The sequence below is a fragment of the Microtus ochrogaster genome, chromosome 4 (genome assembly GCF_000317375.1).
Source record: "Microtus ochrogaster isolate Prairie Vole_2 chromosome 4, MicOch1.0, whole genome shotgun sequence".
Lineage (NCBI taxonomy): Eukaryota > Metazoa > Chordata > Mammalia > Rodentia > Cricetidae > Microtus > Microtus ochrogaster.
Window position 1 is genome coordinate 36,300,975 of NC_022011.1, and position 18,018 is coordinate 36,318,992.

The 18,018-nt window shown below is 42.7% G+C and overlaps 1 protein-coding gene across 1 annotated transcript in view; it reads right to left on the bottom strand.

The window, feature by feature from the left end:
• Positions 1 to 18,018, bottom strand: part of Ccdc7 (coiled-coil domain containing 7) — a 210,830-nt gene that overhangs the window by 99,240 nt on the left and 93,572 nt on the right. The window contains exons 24-29 of the mRNA XM_026778625.1: positions 17,545 to 17,646; positions 13,578 to 13,682; positions 11,228 to 11,326; positions 9,651 to 9,749; positions 5,337 to 5,435; positions 2,517 to 2,627 (exon numbers count right to left, since the gene is read on the bottom strand). Of these exons, the coding sequence (XP_026634426.1) occupies positions 2,517 to 2,627; positions 5,337 to 5,435; positions 9,651 to 9,749; positions 11,228 to 11,326; positions 13,578 to 13,682; positions 17,545 to 17,646 (615 nt within the window). The remainder of the gene's footprint in view (positions 1 to 2,516; positions 2,628 to 5,336; positions 5,436 to 9,650; positions 9,750 to 11,227; positions 11,327 to 13,577; positions 13,683 to 17,544; positions 17,647 to 18,018) is intronic.

An 18,018-nucleotide genomic window follows, 5' to 3' on the forward strand; every position in this document is an offset into this window, starting at 1 on the left:
CTGGCCTCGAACTCACAGAGATCCGCCTGCCTCTGCCTCCCAAGTGCTGGGATTAAAGGCGTGCGCCACCACCGCCCGGCTGGTCCTTTTTTTTTAAACTTTTACTTTCACTTATTCCACAGCAAGGTGTGAGTAAATGCTCAATGGTTACTTCTAGTTAGGCTTACTATTTTAACTGGCCAACTCAAAACTAACAATTTTCTATAACGACATAGGCAACAAGCAGGTTAGCAAATGAAGCCCTTCTAGGGCAATGTAACTCTCAGAGTTCCCACTGAACATGTTGAGGGGATGCTGGAATGTCAGGAGCATGCTCACACCCTAACTGTCACAGTAAGACACCAGGGGCTTAGTGGGGCACCCCTTTCCCATGTCAATGTGTGCCTAAGTGTCAGTGGCATGGAGAGATTCTCAGTTACCTCCCCTTCACCATTCAGTATCTTAGCTTCTGTGCTAGGACAATTTAGAGAAACCATAGAGTGATTGGCTGATCCATTCACTGCACAAAGAGGGGGCAGAAAACAACCAATTGCAAGATTGTTGACCAGACTCAAAAATTCTTTGAGGGGGGGGTTAGTTGCTTTATATTGGCTATCAAACTCAATCAAATTTACTCAAATCTTTAGTTGATCACTTTGGCATGGAAAAGTGGCTGCTCAGGCAGAAAACATGGCCCAGCGGAGAGATAGAAACATACACTTGATCCTCTGCTGGACACTGCAAGCCCTTCACTACTGTTTCATTGGTTTTGTGTTTTATGTGTGAATGGCCTTAGAAAAGAGATCTTGGTGCTACTAAACAACCTTGTGTCAATCTACTAGATGGATGGCCTCTCCATTAAACATGAAGGTCAGACAGTGAGCCGTGGTGGGTGTGTGTGTGTGTGTGTGTGTGTGTGTGTGTGTGTGTGTGTGTGTTTACCAGAAAGTACCAATATCCATATTTGATAGGCTTCAGAGAAGTGTAATTTGTTCCAGTCTTCCCAGTAGGTCCAGAGACTTGTGTGTTTTTCCTCCTTGATGAAGAAAGGAGTTAGTACAAGGGGTTTCTTAGTACAGATTTCAACTTTTATCTAGACTTTTCACATTCCATAACTTAGCATGACCGGGGCCTTAGAAATAAACTAAGAGCTGTGATCACACAGTTCCCACCATGAGAATGAGAGACAATCAGGCAATTCTTTCTAGTTTTGTTCTGAGACAATCAAAAGTGAGCCTTTATATTCTCTGCTACTGGTAAATCTCCTTCAGGCCATTAGAAACCCCCATCGTCACAACCTTTACAAGTGCACGCACACTCTGGAAGAACTACCCACAGGAATGGGTCTCCCACATCCTGTACCCAGGCTACTGACACATCAAAAACATCTTCACTATTCAAGGAAGAAGGCAGGCATGATTATCCACCATTGCCGAAAAAAATTAAAGCCACAAGCTGTTTTTCTACTGAGCAGCTATGTTCAGCACAAGTGCAAGATGTTGGGTACCCAGACAGATTGATGAGGGCCCATAAAGCCTGGCTGCCACTATTGGTACTGGGGTTACCTGCAATGGTGACAGCGATAAGCATAGGATGAAGCTTAGCATTCATCAATTGGCAACCCAATCTCTTTTGTGGATTTTCAGATACTGATGGTCAGGGTTGGTTAGCTTTGTAAAGGGGGCACCCAACACATTGCTTGAATCTTTCCATGGCAGACCCTGATGTTCTAACTACTGCACAGATCATAATCTGGAAAGATCCATGTCTGGGGAGGCACTGGCTTCCTACTACTGTATTGATAGAATCATCTAAATAGGCTTAGATAAGGGCACAGACCCAAAAGAGCCACATGTTGTCTTCCACACGTGGCATGTGACTGGGGCCATTGTTTTCTGCAAGGCACAAAAAAATTCCTGGTATGTGAAACTCCTGAGCAGGACCTGAAAGCATCCTGGCCTCTCACTTTAGAAAAGATGACTGCGTGTAATTGGTCCTCCCACCTCTCAAGCCAAAATAACAGGAAAAACTAATGGGTCTGCACAGCTATTTCTGCATCCACGGTCTAGCCAGAGAGCTCACATGGTACTCATCTCCCTGCTTCCCATGAAGACCTCACAACTCTGAAGAGGCCACAAACAACATCTGACCATCCCAGTGGGCCCCTTCCTGGACCCCTGTGACTTGCATTTGCCCTTTCAGGGTCATACACGGATGAACCGTCCGCTCGTCTGCTGACTAGAGCCTAGGCAAGCCGGAGGTGCTGGGGTCGGCTGAAAACACTAACTGTTCACTAAAGAGTGATTTGCCCATCACTATTCTTGGAACTCACGAACCATAGTCTTGTTATAAGAAATAACGGTCAAAACACTGATGATGCTTTTGATTTTGAGTGAGGCTGGCAGTGCTCAAATTTCATGTTTAGAGTGTAGACTTTTCTATAAGATATGCAATCACATATACATTTGTGAATCAAACAGAAGTTCTAATGCGTTAAATTTAAAATAATCTAAGATAGTTGCAGTCATTGTACTTACTAGTAAATATTTCCCCTCCCAGTGATTTTTGCTTCTTTAACTGGACTTGGGAGCTTGACTGTGTTTTTTGATCTTCCAGTCTGATGTTCTTATCTGATACTTCACTGTGAACTATATTAAGAGAGAAATTTCACCACTTACTAGAAAAAAACAGATTTGCAAAGCATCCAGATTTCAAATTGATACAGGCATAGTCATATTTTGTCATCTTGTACACATAGAATGACCAGGATGCTAAGACATGCCGAAGACTGCTAAGTCCCTGTAATGTACATTAAGGTTCCATTGCTCTGTATGTCTGGGTATTTAATGCCTTATATTAGCCTCTGACTCCCTCGGGCTCTTTGTACTTTATACTAAGATCTAGTCGTAGACCTACTGATGAAAACACACATTTCCCAGGCATTATTTACCACTGATAAGTATTTAAGGCCATCAGTGTTTTCCAGCACAGGATGTTGGTTGAAGGACTCATATGCTCAGTAGGCACTGAATGAAAAGGATGTGTGCCTGTAAATACGCATGAGATAAACATGGTGTGGATGACTGCTTGCTTCTGAGCCATTCCCCCTCTGTGGTCAAAGAAGTCCCCTAGAGTCTTCCTAGTGGATACAGCCCTGACTAATACAAGTGCAGTTTCTTCCCCTCCTGGAGAATTCTGAAACAAATCCATCAACCCTGACAAATTTTACCCAAACTCTTGACTCCAGCCTAATAAACAACAAATAAAAATAAGACTATAAGATGGCCAGTGTTCTTCTAGCCTGCTTGGGGGAAACGGTGAACCTGGCTCAGAGCTAAAGTTTGGGGGAGGAGGGCAAAGGGACGCCTTTCACTCGTGTTTGTTGGGTGGTGATATACAGGTGATGCCCAGTCCCTGAGCCACTGGCATGCTGTGCCCCTGGCATGCTGAGCACTGACATGCTGAGCCCCTGGCATGCTGAGCCACCAACATGCTGAGCCACTAGCTAGCATGCCGAGCCCCTGACATGCTGAGACCCTGGCATGCTGAGACCCTGGCATGCTGAACCACTGACATGCTGAGCCCCTGGCATGCTGAGCCACTGGCATGCTGAGTCACTGACATGCTGAGACCCTGACATGCTGAACCACTGGCATGCTGAGCCACTACATGTAAATGCTGGAGAAGCATGACAGCATCTGGGTTCTGCTGAGAGGGTCTCTGAAAGCCCTACACTCTCCACTGCCATAGCAGCCAGTATTGAATGAGTCCTTGTCAGACACAAAGTGGCTGAAATGCCCTAACTGCCCTCATCCTGGCCCCCGAGAACTGTTGCCATTAGGATTATGTCATGAGCCTGCTGGGTACTTTTGCAGCTCAGAAATAGTATTGGCTGTTTCCAGGATAAGACATGGCTGCTCTCATCGCCTGCTTAAGGAAGATGTGTTTACCGGCTGGTCTTGGGAGTTTGGTAACAACTGCTCATTGGAAACTTGACCTTGCAGTGTGGTCGCTGGCCCTGGCATTGCCTGACACTGTGCTGCCAACAGTGGCTACCACTCAATCTGAGGGCAGTGGATATGAAGTGAATGACCTTGTAAGCACCCTCGTCAGCATTCTTGTCCATACAGACAACCAGGTTCAGTTTGACTGATGTGGAAAGAATTACATCTTTCCAAAGGGGATGGCCCAGGAAAAGTAGCACTCCTGAGAAACAGCAAACTTCCATGGTCCTGACCACATCCTTCCCTGGGACTAGACAAAGGCAATGCTAGGGAGGACTAGAACCTCATTATAACACAGCTGGACCATTAATGCAGGCCAGAGATAGAGACCTAACACTCATGTGAAATTCTGTGGGAAACCTAGGAATAAATAGGTAATTCCACAGCAAGGAAGACAGCTGCCAAGTGTTATGATCTTGCCATCTTAGCAAATGACAGCCACCAGGGTTATGGTTTCTGGAGCCCTTGCATGGCCTCCGTTAGCTACTTGAGGGTTCACCCATCTGGCTGACAGACAGGAAGCCATGGAGGCCTTTTGACTTAGTTGCGGTTACTATTACTATGACAAAACAGCACGACCAAAAGCAAGTTGGGGAGGAAAGGGTTTATGTGGCTTACACTTTCATATTTTAGTCCATTACTGAATGAAGTCAGGACAGGAACTCAAACAGAGTATGATCAGGAGGCAGGAACCGAAACAGAGGCCCTGGAAGGATGCTGTTCACTGGCTTGCTTTGCATGCTTTCTTATAAAACCCAGGATCACAGGGTGCCAAGGGATGGTACCACCCACAATAGACATGGCCCTCCCCATTAATCATTAGTTAAGACAATGCCTTACAGCCTGAACTTATAGACACATTTTCTCAGTTGAGGTTCCCCCATTTCAGACAACTCTAGATAATGTTGACATAAAATCAGCCATCACATCCTCCAGAAGGCAACTCAGGCAGCCCTTCTCCTGAGCCTCTGATGGACTTTTCTGTCTCAGCAGACTCTTTGGTTGACATATGAAATCTGTGAAAAGGATCATGGAATAGCACCCACTGGTTTTGGATCCACAATCTCCTATAATTGCAGAAAAGGAACACCTAGGAGCAACTGCTGAGAAATCACTGGGGCTTGGTGAACACTGAACCCATACGTGTCTGCTGGAGCGGGGCGAGCCTTAAGACCAGAAATGTCCAACAAATTCACAACACTTTGGTCTAATAATTTTTTAATGACTCATATTTTAGATCAAGATACAAAATTCCTATAAATTCTATGTTCGTGTGCATATTGACGAACAGAGAGAAGGATTTGATGAGATTAATGCTTTAAATTTTAAGTTAACTATAACTTTTACACTTACCACTTTCTGGTTTGAAAATTCTTAGCTTCTTTGCCTGGATCTCAAATATCAAGTTGGAGTCTTGATGTTCAAAACTTCTGTCTGGCACTTCGTGAGAGGCTGCATGAAGAAACACATTTTATCCTCTCGTTAGAACACAGATCCACTTTCAGGTCTCTACATTTCAAGGCTGTGATAACAGTGCAGCGCGATTTTCTCTCGTTACCACAGGATCCAATGCAACAAGAAAATTGTGAAGCTACTCTTAGTGGTTGTGTGTTGAAGTGCCACTCTACATGTCTAGGTGTCTACTCTCTCTTTGTCTCCAACTGCCTCGGGAGATGTGTCCTTTAGGCAAAAGTATATTTGTAGAAACAGGAAGATGCACATGTTCAATATCCAGAAAGAAAAAAAACCCTGCCAAGGAGAAAACACATACTCTCTATGTGTTTAGGAAGAGGAGTAACTAGAAAATGGAGAAAGAGCAATGGTTATTTGTTTACACTTGTGGTATTGGGGTTAAACCTGGAGCCTTATTGTCGGTGAGGCAAGCACTGGACAATGAAGCTACAATTCCTAGCCTTCTTTTTGCTTTTTACTTTGAGACAGGGTCTGGGTTGCCTAGGGTGGCCTTGAAGTCTTCCTCTCGCTGCTTGCCTGCCTGGCTGAGATGGCTGTCTTTTTTAAAAACCAGCCCAGGACAGAGAGGAGAAGTGATGGTGGTGGTTACCTACAAAGAGAGAGGTCAGGACTAGGGAAGAAAGGAAACCCCTTTAAGTGTAATTTTCTATGGATTTTTACTTTGGGGGAAAATTTCAGGTTCTATATATTTGGGGGAGAAATTTTTATCAATAAGTACATAAGGCAGAATGAAAACAGAAAATGAAATTAAGGTATTAAAGAAAAACAAAAACAATGACTCAGTGATATAATATTGGACACAAACCTGCACTGTGGAGTGGGGTTGGCAGTTATGAAATAAACCTGAAGGACTTTAGGATATATAAACATATTAGTTTTTTGAGACAGGGTTTCTCTGTAGCTTTGGAGCCTGTCCTGGAACTAGCTCTTGTATTCCAGGCTGGCTTCGAACTCAGAGATCCTCCTGCCTCTGCCTCCTGAGTGCTGGAATTAAAGGCGTGCACCACCACCTCCTGGCTAGGCTGTATTATTGTTCCAGAGGCATGTGCTTAGCAATTCCAAATTGTCTGGTTATGGAGGTGGGGCTTCTTGGGGTTCTACCTGTCTTGGCCTCAGAAACTACAAAACCAAAAGGGCCTTTGGTTTAGTCTGCTGGGGCTGAGACACCCACCATGCATGCACGCCCATCTGCTGCTTTCTGTGCTAATGTGTCTGTCCCTTGTCCAGAGCTATTTAGGGAAGGGGTGGGGTAAAGGAAATCTAAGCAGTTTTTTTTTAATGATGCAGTAAGTCATGGTGAACTGTTACCTTGAGCTAGGTTTGTTGTTTTAATAGCCCAGCTGAAATACTGAACAAAGAGTAGCCATTCTGAGTCATAGTGTGTGATTCCCAAGATCCTACCATGGATGCCCTCTTGCTCTGTCTCCTGGGAACACTAAGAAAGCCCCATGAATCAGGCTCTAACTTTTCTGAGGTCACCTGGCATAAACAGGAACCCAGGCAAGTCACCTGATGCTTCACCGTGCTTGCTACCTTGTGACTTTCACTCATCATTGACCCAAACAGGTACAGATTTCCTAGAGGAAACAGCTCCTGGCCAGCTGCTCAAGCACTTGCTTGTGAACTCCTCCAAGAAAGAACTCGCTGGACATAAGTTCAGAAGTTCTACCTTTGCCTGCTGTCTGGTCTGTACTGGCTGACTTACACCCCTCCATTCCTGGGTCTTGTGCCACAGTGTTCTGTGTGCTGTACCTATGACAACCACACCTCTAGATCAGAAGAAATAAATAGTTTGTGATATTTACAGTAATAGATGTATAACACCGTTCCAGAAGAAACAGCATTTGCACGCTGGTCACTGCAAGGTACTCTCAGAAGGTAGGGTGCTGCAGTTGCAAGACAGGGTCCCACCATCCCACTCAACACTCGGTTGGCTACACCACAGGTCTCAAAATGTGCTGGCAGAGCATGCTTAATGGCTATGAATCACGTTTCCAAGATTTTCAACTTTGACTGTAACCATAGTTGTTTTTAACTTCAAATTTGCTGACCAAGATGTCCAGGTACTAAACAAGAGCTCCAACCCAGGGACTCTGAAAGGGATGGCATGGGCCCAGGTTTTGTTTATAGTTTATGATCTTAAGGTGATGACAGCATTGTACACAGGGCTTCACCAGTGGTCGTCACTGGCTGTAAGCATGTCTATGATATAGTGAGTTTCTAAGACTTTCACTTTTGTGAGAAAGTCCCTAGTATCACATTACCTAGCCGTTCAAAGAATGTTGGGACCTGGATAATTGCCTCCACAATAAGGGAAGGAATTCTGCTTGCCTTAGTAGGGGAGCGGCACAGTGTGGGCCTTTCACTACACACCTTTCCTCAGAGCCTTGGCAGCTACACTGCCCAAGGAGGGGAAGAGCATCTGAGACTTGTTACTTCCTTGTTGGGTACCATTTTGGTTTTACATGATGACCTATGTACTGGGAAAAAATATAAGTCTATCCTTTGCAGAGATACTATACACTTTTTACAGGTCATGGCGTAGAGAGAGGACAAAAATATCAAGATCAATACTCAAAATCAGATTTCTAGTTTTATTCCTGCCATCTTCCCTGGTTATCTAGGTAAACTAACTTTGATTGTTTTTATTGCATATGCACATTTGCATATGGAGGTCAGACAACAGCTTCGTGGCATTTCCATTTCCATGGGATTTGTGATCAAACTTAGATCATCAGGCTTGTGTAGCAACTGCCTTTGTTCACTGAAGCATCTTGCCAGTGTTTATGTAGCTAAAACAAATCCCTCTGCAAGACAAAGCCAACTGACGGACAAGAATATAAAAGTCTTTTAATGACAGACTGGGAAAGCAGTTACCATTGTTTGAGTGGAGGAAAAGGGGCTTAACAGTGGTATGGTGTGGGACAATGGTCTGTATTCTGCCAATTATATTTTAAATAAATGCTGATTGGCCAGTAGCAAGGCAGGAAATATAGGAGGGACAATCAGACAAAAAGTAGAGACGGATCAATGAGAACAGGTAATTCTGGGAAGAAGGAAGTCCTAGTCTGCAGTCCTGACCCAGCCACAGAAGAAGCAAGATGTGACTGCCTTGCAGAATAAGGTACCAAACCACATAGCTAGCATAGACAAGAATAATAGGGTAATAAAAGTTATAAGAGTTAATAAGAAGCCTGAGCTAATGGGCCAATCAGTTTATAACTAATGTAGACCTCTGTGTGATTTCTTTGGGACTTAACAACTGCAGGAACTGGGCAGGACAGAAAACTCAGTCAACTGTGGTAAGTGGACACCATTCCTTAATGACCAAGTAAGGGTTCCTGCCACAAGAATCTCTGGCCCTAGTTCCTTGACAATCTTATCTGGAGATACGTTTATTTCAAGACCTCACTTGCCTTCAGTCTCAGGCTCTCAAGCAGTGGTTCTCAACTTTCCTAATGTTGCAGCCCTTTAATACAGCTCCTCATGTTGTAGGGAGCACCGTCCCCACAACTGTGAAATCAGTTTTGTTGCTGCTTTATAACTGTAATTTTGCTACTGTTATGAATTACAGTATAAGAATTCTTTAGAGAGAGCAATTTGCCACATGTCCCACAGGTTGAGAACCACTGTTCTCAGGGAACCCGCCATAAAAGAGGTCCAGCTGTGGCTGGGATTCCTCAGGTGTCTGCAGGCATCTCCTCCGGATGGGTGTGTTTCTTGAGATCCACCTGTGAGGATGCCTGGATGTCCTAACGAGGCCTCCTACGTGACTCCCTAGGCTCTTTGGCTCCCCATTTGTGTTTCACTCGCTCATCTCAATAGTGTCTGTATTTGTGACTGGAGTCTATGGCAGGGGCCAATACTGTCCAGGTCAGAGACACCACAACCTCTAGGAACTGCGAGTGTGTGTGTGTGTGTGTGTGTTGCAGTGTAACCAGGGGGTGAGATGATGTTCTCATGTTCTGCTTCTGAGGCCACCAGGAAAGAACAACCCTGGTCAAATTCTGCTATGGGCATACCATTTGGGGCTAACATGAGACTTCAAAGACACACCAGAACTCTGAAGAGGACACTGCTTTGGGAACTTAGGAAACTCAAGCAGTTGGGGCAAATGGAAAGAAGCTAACACCGTGTGTGTGTGTGTGTGTGTGTGTGTGTGTGTGTGTGTGTGTGTGTGTGTTGCATACTCACCAGGGAATCTTTCTCTTTTGTACATTTTCTGTTTCTTTGTTTGCACGTCTGCTTTTGATAGCGAACCTTGAATCTCAGGGCTGAGTGCTCCTTCATCTCCTTCAGGAGGTGCATAAAACAGGTACATTTAGTTCACTGCATGAAGACAAGCATGCTTGAAACTGTGTCTGATGGCATGTGCCTAGGATCTTAGTACTCAGGAGGTGGGTACTGGGGGATTCAAGGTCACCTTTGGCTACATCGCCAGTTGAAGGCCAGCCTGGGATAGATGAGACTTTGTCTCCAAAAATACTTAAGTTTGAAATTCCTAAGTTCAAATTTCTGACAAGTTTGCTGCAACACTGTCTCTTGTATTCCTTGTTTCTTTTTTAAAATAAATAAATAAATAAATAAAGAATGCAAGTCTCTGCAGTTCAGTCACCATTGATCTGCAGAGATACAGAGACCTGAATAGTTTCTTCTGCCATAGAGGAAGGAGTCTTGTTAACTAAGTGTATGAAAGTGGCTGCTTCTGCTAGAGAACTGTGATAGCCCATGGCAGGCCTAGGGGAGGGTACTACCTAACAAGGAATTCATGCTCTGCTGACTCTTATACACCGTTACTGGTCCATTAATACAGATAAGGTGTGTATGACCATATATTTAAATAAAATTCTTAGAAAAAGTTGGGAGGAAAATAGAGTCTCATTCTTGCTTAGCTAACTGCTAAACTTCGGTCTGTCTTGGTCCCAATAGGAACTAAATAAGTAGTGTTATTTGTGGGTCTCTTCTGCTGGTGAGCCTCTCATTCCCATCAGTGGGATGCCACCAGAAGCAATCGATGAGTCTCCCGAGCAGACCTCATCTTCTGAGTGAGTCTGACCTACATATAGCCGTGGGAGCCATCTGAGAGGCCCCATGGCCGCTGGCCTCTATCCTCACCTGCCCCTCTAAACTACATCTAACTTACAATTCCACCAACAGTTCTGCTCTACAGTGTAAGCATAGGGAATGAGCTCACTGCACACGTTAGTGGAGTGAACTGGCTTTTACCAGCTTCCTGGAGTTGGAGAACGGGAACACACATTGCTAGGCAGCCTGTAATCATGCCTTTGAAATGACTACATCCACAACGACTGAAGAAAAACAATGCATACCTTGGCTTTTGTTTGGCAGTTATTGCATGGGTAAAAGCAACATTCCCATAACACACACAGTAAAATGCAGATTCTTATTTTATTTTTATTTTTTATTTTTTTGGATTTTTCGAGACAGAGTTTCTCCGTAGCTTTTGGTTCCTGTCCTGGAACTAGCTCTTGTAGACCAGGCTGGCCTCGAACTCACAGAGATCCGCCTGCCTTTGCCTCCCAAGCGCTGGGATTAAAGGTGTGTGCCACCACTGCCCAGCTTAAAATGCAGATTCTTGAACCAAAGACAAGATTTTTGGATCTGATTAAGATAATTTTAGTATACAGTGGCACAATGATGTACATATGTAATTCCAGCGTCCTGGAAGCTGAGGCAGGAGAACCAGTCTCAGCTGGTCCCATTCTAAAAAAAAAAAAAATAGTAAAGTAATCTGTAGTTTTGATACTCACGAGCAAGTGCTTTTCCTTTAGAAACATCTAGTTTCTTTGCTGGAACTTTGGCTTTTGCTGATTCTTCAAAGACCATCCTTTCTGATTCCTCCTCATGAGCTATATACAGAGAGATATAGTTAGTGCACCCACCAGAAAAATAGAACTATTTTAAAGCCTCTAGTTCATATATCAAACAAATTCCCAGTGTTATTTTGTGCTGTTTTCACAGGGTCATAAATAAATGAGCACAGCGGTAGATCTGACAAGACACTGGTGGAGAGTTCCAGGGACTGTCTCCTAAACTTTGTCATTTTATATTTTATGGGGACAATATAGTTAATATTTACTCTTCTTACTTTTAGATATAATTTTTATGCATATCAGTGTGTGTTGGTGCCTCCATTGCTAGAAGCATTGTATACTCTGGATCTCAAGATCCACTAGACAGGGGAGCTGGGAAATGGTTTCAGGTCCTGCAGAAGAGCTAGAAGCACTCTTAACTGCAGAATCATCTCTCCAGCTCCTCTACTTTCTTAAGTTGCTTGTATTTTACAGATCACATAGGTTTCAAAGGCAAAACAACAAAAATGCATGTGTGGGTTTATTCATTATTTTATTGTCTGTAATTGAACATAAAAATATAAATGTTCAATCATGAAAATGAGTTTGAATAAGCATATTATATTCCATTGTAAGGCTAGTACATGTTATGTGCTATGTCAATGTACATTATAATAAGAAACCAGCAGCACTTAGAGCTGAAAACGGGTTGAAAAGGTCTCAGTATCGGGAGGGTATGCCTGGAGGATGGGCTTGACACTGTCTGTAAACAGGAAGAAAGGTGAGCATGAAGATAAGAGAAAAATCACACACAGTTATCTTTAACAAATGAAATATAAGAAGTGTCAGAAAGCAGTATACACAGTTAACTACAAAATGGAACAGGGAGGCCTTGGGAAGAAACTGTATTTACCTAACTAAACTTTTCTTTCATGTCTTAGCTTAGGAATCATATGTATTGTTTCCCACATTTCAAAACTAAAATAAAATCACAAACATAAGGAGATACTTTTTTTAATGTCACCCCCAGGAAAGTCACAAAACACTTTGTAAAGTCAGGTCATTGCACATGACTCAAACTAAAGCCAATAGGCAGTGATTGGTTAGTAATGAATACAATGTAATAAATGATAATTGGTGCTTATACTTGGATAATACATGTAAAGTCCTTCTGGACATAATGTTTGGGGGTACAGTGAAGTCTTAAGGCAGCATACTGATGAACTCTCTACCAGGGATCTCAAGGCCCAGAAGTAAGTCAAATGATGCCCCAAAGGTGACACAGTGAGGGACTACATGGTTCCAGTCCCTACGCCAAATGGAAGCTTCATTACTCAGTTCTTGAGATGGCTTAAACTAAGAGACTGGATAGATACTTGGAGATTGACATCACAGAACCCTGTGGTCAGTGTGACCTGTTCATGAAATAGCTTGTTATACGCTACCCAATATTCCACGGGGCCATAGAAAATTCCAAGAATAACTGCCATCAAAGGGAAAGTCCCACCCTCAGAGGAAGCACTGGACCAGCGTTTCATTGATGATCTTATCTGAACGGCAAATTCTGCCCTAAGGATCCACATATGGCAACCAGGTGGACAATTATTGCCCACAAGGTGCCACTACCATGAAGCCTGGTGAGAGTCTGGACATGTTTTGGAAGGGGTGTAATGTCTCAACCTGGACATGGCCAACAATTGGCCTTCTTTGCTCCAACAATTACAAAAGGGACCCTGCTACCATGAGGTACCTCAGCACCCTGCATTCTCAGTTCCCCAGGTGAAATCCTTAAGAACCACCCATCTCTGCGTCACCGTGACGTTGTTCCCTTTGCCCAGGGCTACAGTCAAGAAAGAGCTGGGGGCTTTCCAACAACTCACATGCTGTCCTAATAGGGAATGCTGACACCTACTGTTTGAGTTAAGGATTGAGTTAAGGCATATCTCTGCCTGCTTATTTGAGGTTGTGGCAAGGGTTATTAGTACAAGGAAGAGACACTTTCCATAGATTTTTGTAAAATATATAATCTGTAGGGTGGAGTTGAAAGGTAGAACACACACTTAAAAAGTCAATTACTGGCCTGTTTCCCGGGCCTTAGTCCATAGGAGCTTTATCCATGAAATAAATACAGAATCAGAAATTACAGACAAAGGGTACAAACTCTTTGTCGTTGTTCTCCAGTTATCTTAAGGTATTTTAGGACCAAATAAAGATTCCATAAAATAGATCTCAAATTTTTATGAATAGAAAACAGGATAATGAGTTTCATTCAAGTTAACATAATATCACAGATAATTCTCACACTTACTATGTAAATATAATCTCCCAGTCTTAGAACCTTTCTGTTCCTTTGGCTTTATGTCTGTTATTGAGTCTTCTCTGCCAAACTTTTTATCTTGTTCTTCATATTCAGCTACATAAAAATACATTTAGTATAATAAATAAGAAGACAGATACCTACATTTCAAATTCATAAAATGAGTGCAACAGCATTTTCCCAATTAACCAGATTACTATAATGTGAGGAAAAAGTTAAAGAGATCTAATGGATAGTATCAAATTTGTGCCCTTAATTTATAAACATGTATTAAGCTTCTATCTTAGTTTCTAGTCATGCTCTTCTATTGTTTTTATGCTAATGCACATAAATAATAGGGCAGTGACAATGTATCTGTACACAATGCACACAATTCTTATAGCAACTACAATATAGTAGAAGCTCAATGATGGGGAATAGGTTAAAAAAAACTAGGGCACATACGATATTGTAAACTAAACATCTCTGTAAAACAATGTATAGGAATTCCTTGAAGGTAATGTTAAGTGGGGAAAAAGAAGGAAAAGCATCGCTTATGTGCTACCTCCATAATAAGAAAGAAGGATAGGGCATAGGAAAGAAGAAGAAGAAGCAAAGAGACTCATCTTTATAAAAGAAAATACAGTAAAGGTATCAAAATCAATGCAGCTTAAGAAGTGGTGGAGGAGACAAAAGTCTGGATGTTCTTTTAGGTAAATAAGACTTTCTACAGTTTCTTTTACAAACAGGTTGATTTCCCACATGTTCCAGAAATTGAATAAAACCATCAAGTATAACATAAAAAGAAAAGATGAAATGGAACACAGGAGAAAGTAGGTCTCCTGAGAGGGAGGGTGGGAAATGGCCCAAATAGCCGGCCAATATATTGGGGAAAAGAGAGGGACAGACCACAAGCAAATCAAAAATCTCTCTGGATTCAAATAAGCAACATCAATTCTCAGAAAATGATGAACAAAGAAAACTATTGCTTCCTTTGGCAATACGTAGGAGATTCGGCTACAGAGAGTGCACCAGACCTCAAGACCATCAATAGGTTGGTTGTGCAGCTATATAATCTTTGCCAGATGTTTCCCGAATCTGCAAGTGACTCCATCAAATTTTTTTTCTCCGAGATACCATGCATGAGATGGAAGAAATGACTGAGACCAAAGGCTGGGCATTGTTTCCAGGGTGGGTTGTGCTTGTTTATTTGAAAATCACTGAGCTTTTATTTCCAACCTCTGATTTCTGGCATCCAGTTGTGACCCCTGCCCTGATATGCATGAGCCAGATGCTTATTAAGTGTCCGGTCCTCTCTCTACAAGATGTGATTAAAGGCCTGTTTGTATGCTGCGATCCTAGAGTATGTGTTCCTGTCTCAGAGGGATGTCTCTAAGCTTTTGATTTTTTTTCTTGGGATTCTTTACATAGCAACTCCAAACATTAAGATCCAAGGTTCTGCTCTGGTGCACCCAGAGCACTTGTGAAGAACTCGGAATTGCTCGTGTCTCTGACAAAGCAGATATGGTCTCGTGACAGAGGGGAAGCCTTTCCTTGCACTGGGCAAGAAGATTGAGTACTATGACAGCAACTGAAGCCAATCATGGAAGACTATCCTGCCTGGCCTCCTGTCTGACCCTGCTGAAGCACTGTGTGCTCATGTACAATGTATCGCCGGTCTTCCATACCATCATTAGGCCCCACTGAGCCCTCCTGACAGAGCATCCTGTGGACTGTAGCCTTCCCCAAGACCTTGAGAAGCTTTCTCAAAGCATACTGTTGGAAATGGAAAGCCGAGAGCAGCACTGTTGGCCACTGATATGTGAACAGAGCAAGCCAGTCCCACTAAAGCTGGTCATCCCCTGGCTAGTCAATCTTCGAGTGGGAGGAATCAACTTCCTCTTTCCCAGAATTCTCCTGTTCTCACTGCATGATTTCTACTTCCTGTCTGGTTTTCCCGCCTATACTTCCTGCCTGGCCAATCAGCGTTTATTTAAAACATGATCGACAGATTACAGACAACCCCCCCCCCAACACACACACCAGTGTGCTCATATACCGGTCTTCCATGCCATCATCAGGCCCCCGCTGAGCCCTCCTGACAGAGCATCCTGTGGACTGTAGCCTTCCCCAAGACCTTCAGGAGCTGCCTCAAAGCATACTGTCGGAAATAGAAAGCCGAAAGCAGCACTGTTGGCCACTGATATGCGAGCAGAGCAAGCCAGTCCCACTAAAGCTGGTCACCCCCTGTCTAGTCAAAGTGCTTGACTTTGGACAGAAACAAGACAGCACTAAGAAAGCGCAGGAAAGGAAAAGAAATCCGCAAACAAAAGCGGGAATTTAAAGGTGTTGTCTGGGAGATCCGAAAGGACAATCAGTTCCTGGCCAGGATTCAGCTCTCAGAAATCATGGAATGGAATGCGGAAAGGAAGCGCAAGGTATGGAAGGCTCTGAAGAGAAAAAAGTACAAAAAAATAAATTGTTTTGTAAATGTAAAAACAAAAAAATCAACTCAGAATGCACCAAAAACTTGGACATGAGACTTGAAACAGAAAGTGCTTGAGAAAAACAGGCAACACCTTCTGGATATTGATAGAAGCAGTGGTTTTTCCCATTAAGACTCCAAGATCACAGTAAGAAAGCAAAGCTGACGTGTGAGGGTCCTAGCAAACTCACTAACCTTATAGGAAAGACAACAACCACTGAGTGAACAGGCAGCCTACACAAACGGAGAAAACCCTTGCCAGCTGTCAGCTAATAGTGAAGATACGTCAAAATGTAAAAGGCCCCAACAACAGAAATTAAGAAATGCAATTAAAAATGGCCATGGTAGACATACTTTCAAAGGAATGTAAATAGTCAATACATGAACACACTCTGTAACACTAGCTATCAGGGAAATTCAAATCGATGAGACAATCTAGACCAAGACAGAACGGTTATGATGAAACAGATATTGCTGAGGACGTGAAGGAAAAGAACCCTTGCGTGCTGTTGCTGGGAATAAGCTAAGCACAGATGGACAAGTATCACAAATGGTGCGTCTTATTTCATGGGTGGAAACTAAGAAAGAAGTGACTTAAAAGTAGAAGAGGGGTTTCTGTGGGCTGGGGAGGGGTCAGTGCTAGGGGACAAGGGTAGAAGAAAGTTTGATGGAGATCAATACATCAAAAACTATTATGTGATGATAATATAACACAAATAAAAATGAAGAAAATAAAGAGAAGGTATTAGAATATCTGACTTTACCATAGCAATAATATTAAAATTTTGTTCTTACAGTGTTGTGTGTATATTTTTGAATAAATCAAAAATAAATAAATCAAGATATTAAAATTATAACAGTGATATTATATTACAGGATATATTATTATATCCTATATTATAATACCCTATATTATAATATAGGGTAATATAAGGTAATACCCTATATTACCGAGAGAATACAGGGTCAATCTGCTACTGCACATAGACATGGAAAACTTTTTATTTCTATGGGTGTTCCCTCTTTGAAAAGTTTAAGACTGTGTGTGTATGCATGTGTATGTATTTGTGTGAACATGGTGGAAATACTATATTTAAATACAACCTAGCTGTAAACTGCTTGCCTCAAAAGAAAGGATATGCCGGGCAGTGGTGGTGCAAGCCTTTAATCCCAGCACTCGGGAGGCAGAGGCAGGCGGATCTCTGTGAGTTCGAGACCAGCCTGGTCTACAGAGCTAGTTCCAGGACAGGCTCCAAAACCACAGAGAAACCCTGTCTCAAAAAACCAAAAAAAAAAAAAAAGAAAGGATATAAAAATGACATGTCATGAATGAACTGACGACCAAATCAGGATGGAAGTAGTCAACAGCAACTAGGAATAAATTCTTTACAAACTAAAAAGCTAACAGAACCATCCATGTAGCTATGAGGTGAGGGACACAGTTATCCTGAATTCAACTGAAACCAGCTTAACAGTGTTTTAATAACTACTTACTGATCACGTTCTCATATCTGATGGCTTCAAGATTCTCAATTTCAGATTGTGTTCTTGAAAATAAACTCAATTGTTCAGGTGGTTTTGTGGTAATAAAAAGTGCTGAAAAGAGACAGAGTTATGATGAGACTTCCGAGCAGGCAACATCCAAGCCAGTTGTGCAAGGCAACATGAAGAAGATGCAGAGCTGATTTCACCAACTATGCAGCAAAAAGGGACAGTCAAGTTGATGAAGGAAAGTGTGAGGAGCTTCCCTGTGTGTGGACAGCAAGCGGCAGAGTGGCCACTGCCCATACAAATGATAGCCAGAAGGTGCTAAAGCTTGCAGCTTAGTTCTCCAGGTATCTTAAAGTATGCATATTTAGATGAGAAAGTTCTAAGTATGAATATGGGAAAAGGAATGGCAGGGATGTGAGTATGTGTGATAGCAATGGAAGAGAGAGAGGAGAGAGGAGGGAGTAGTAATCAGAATAC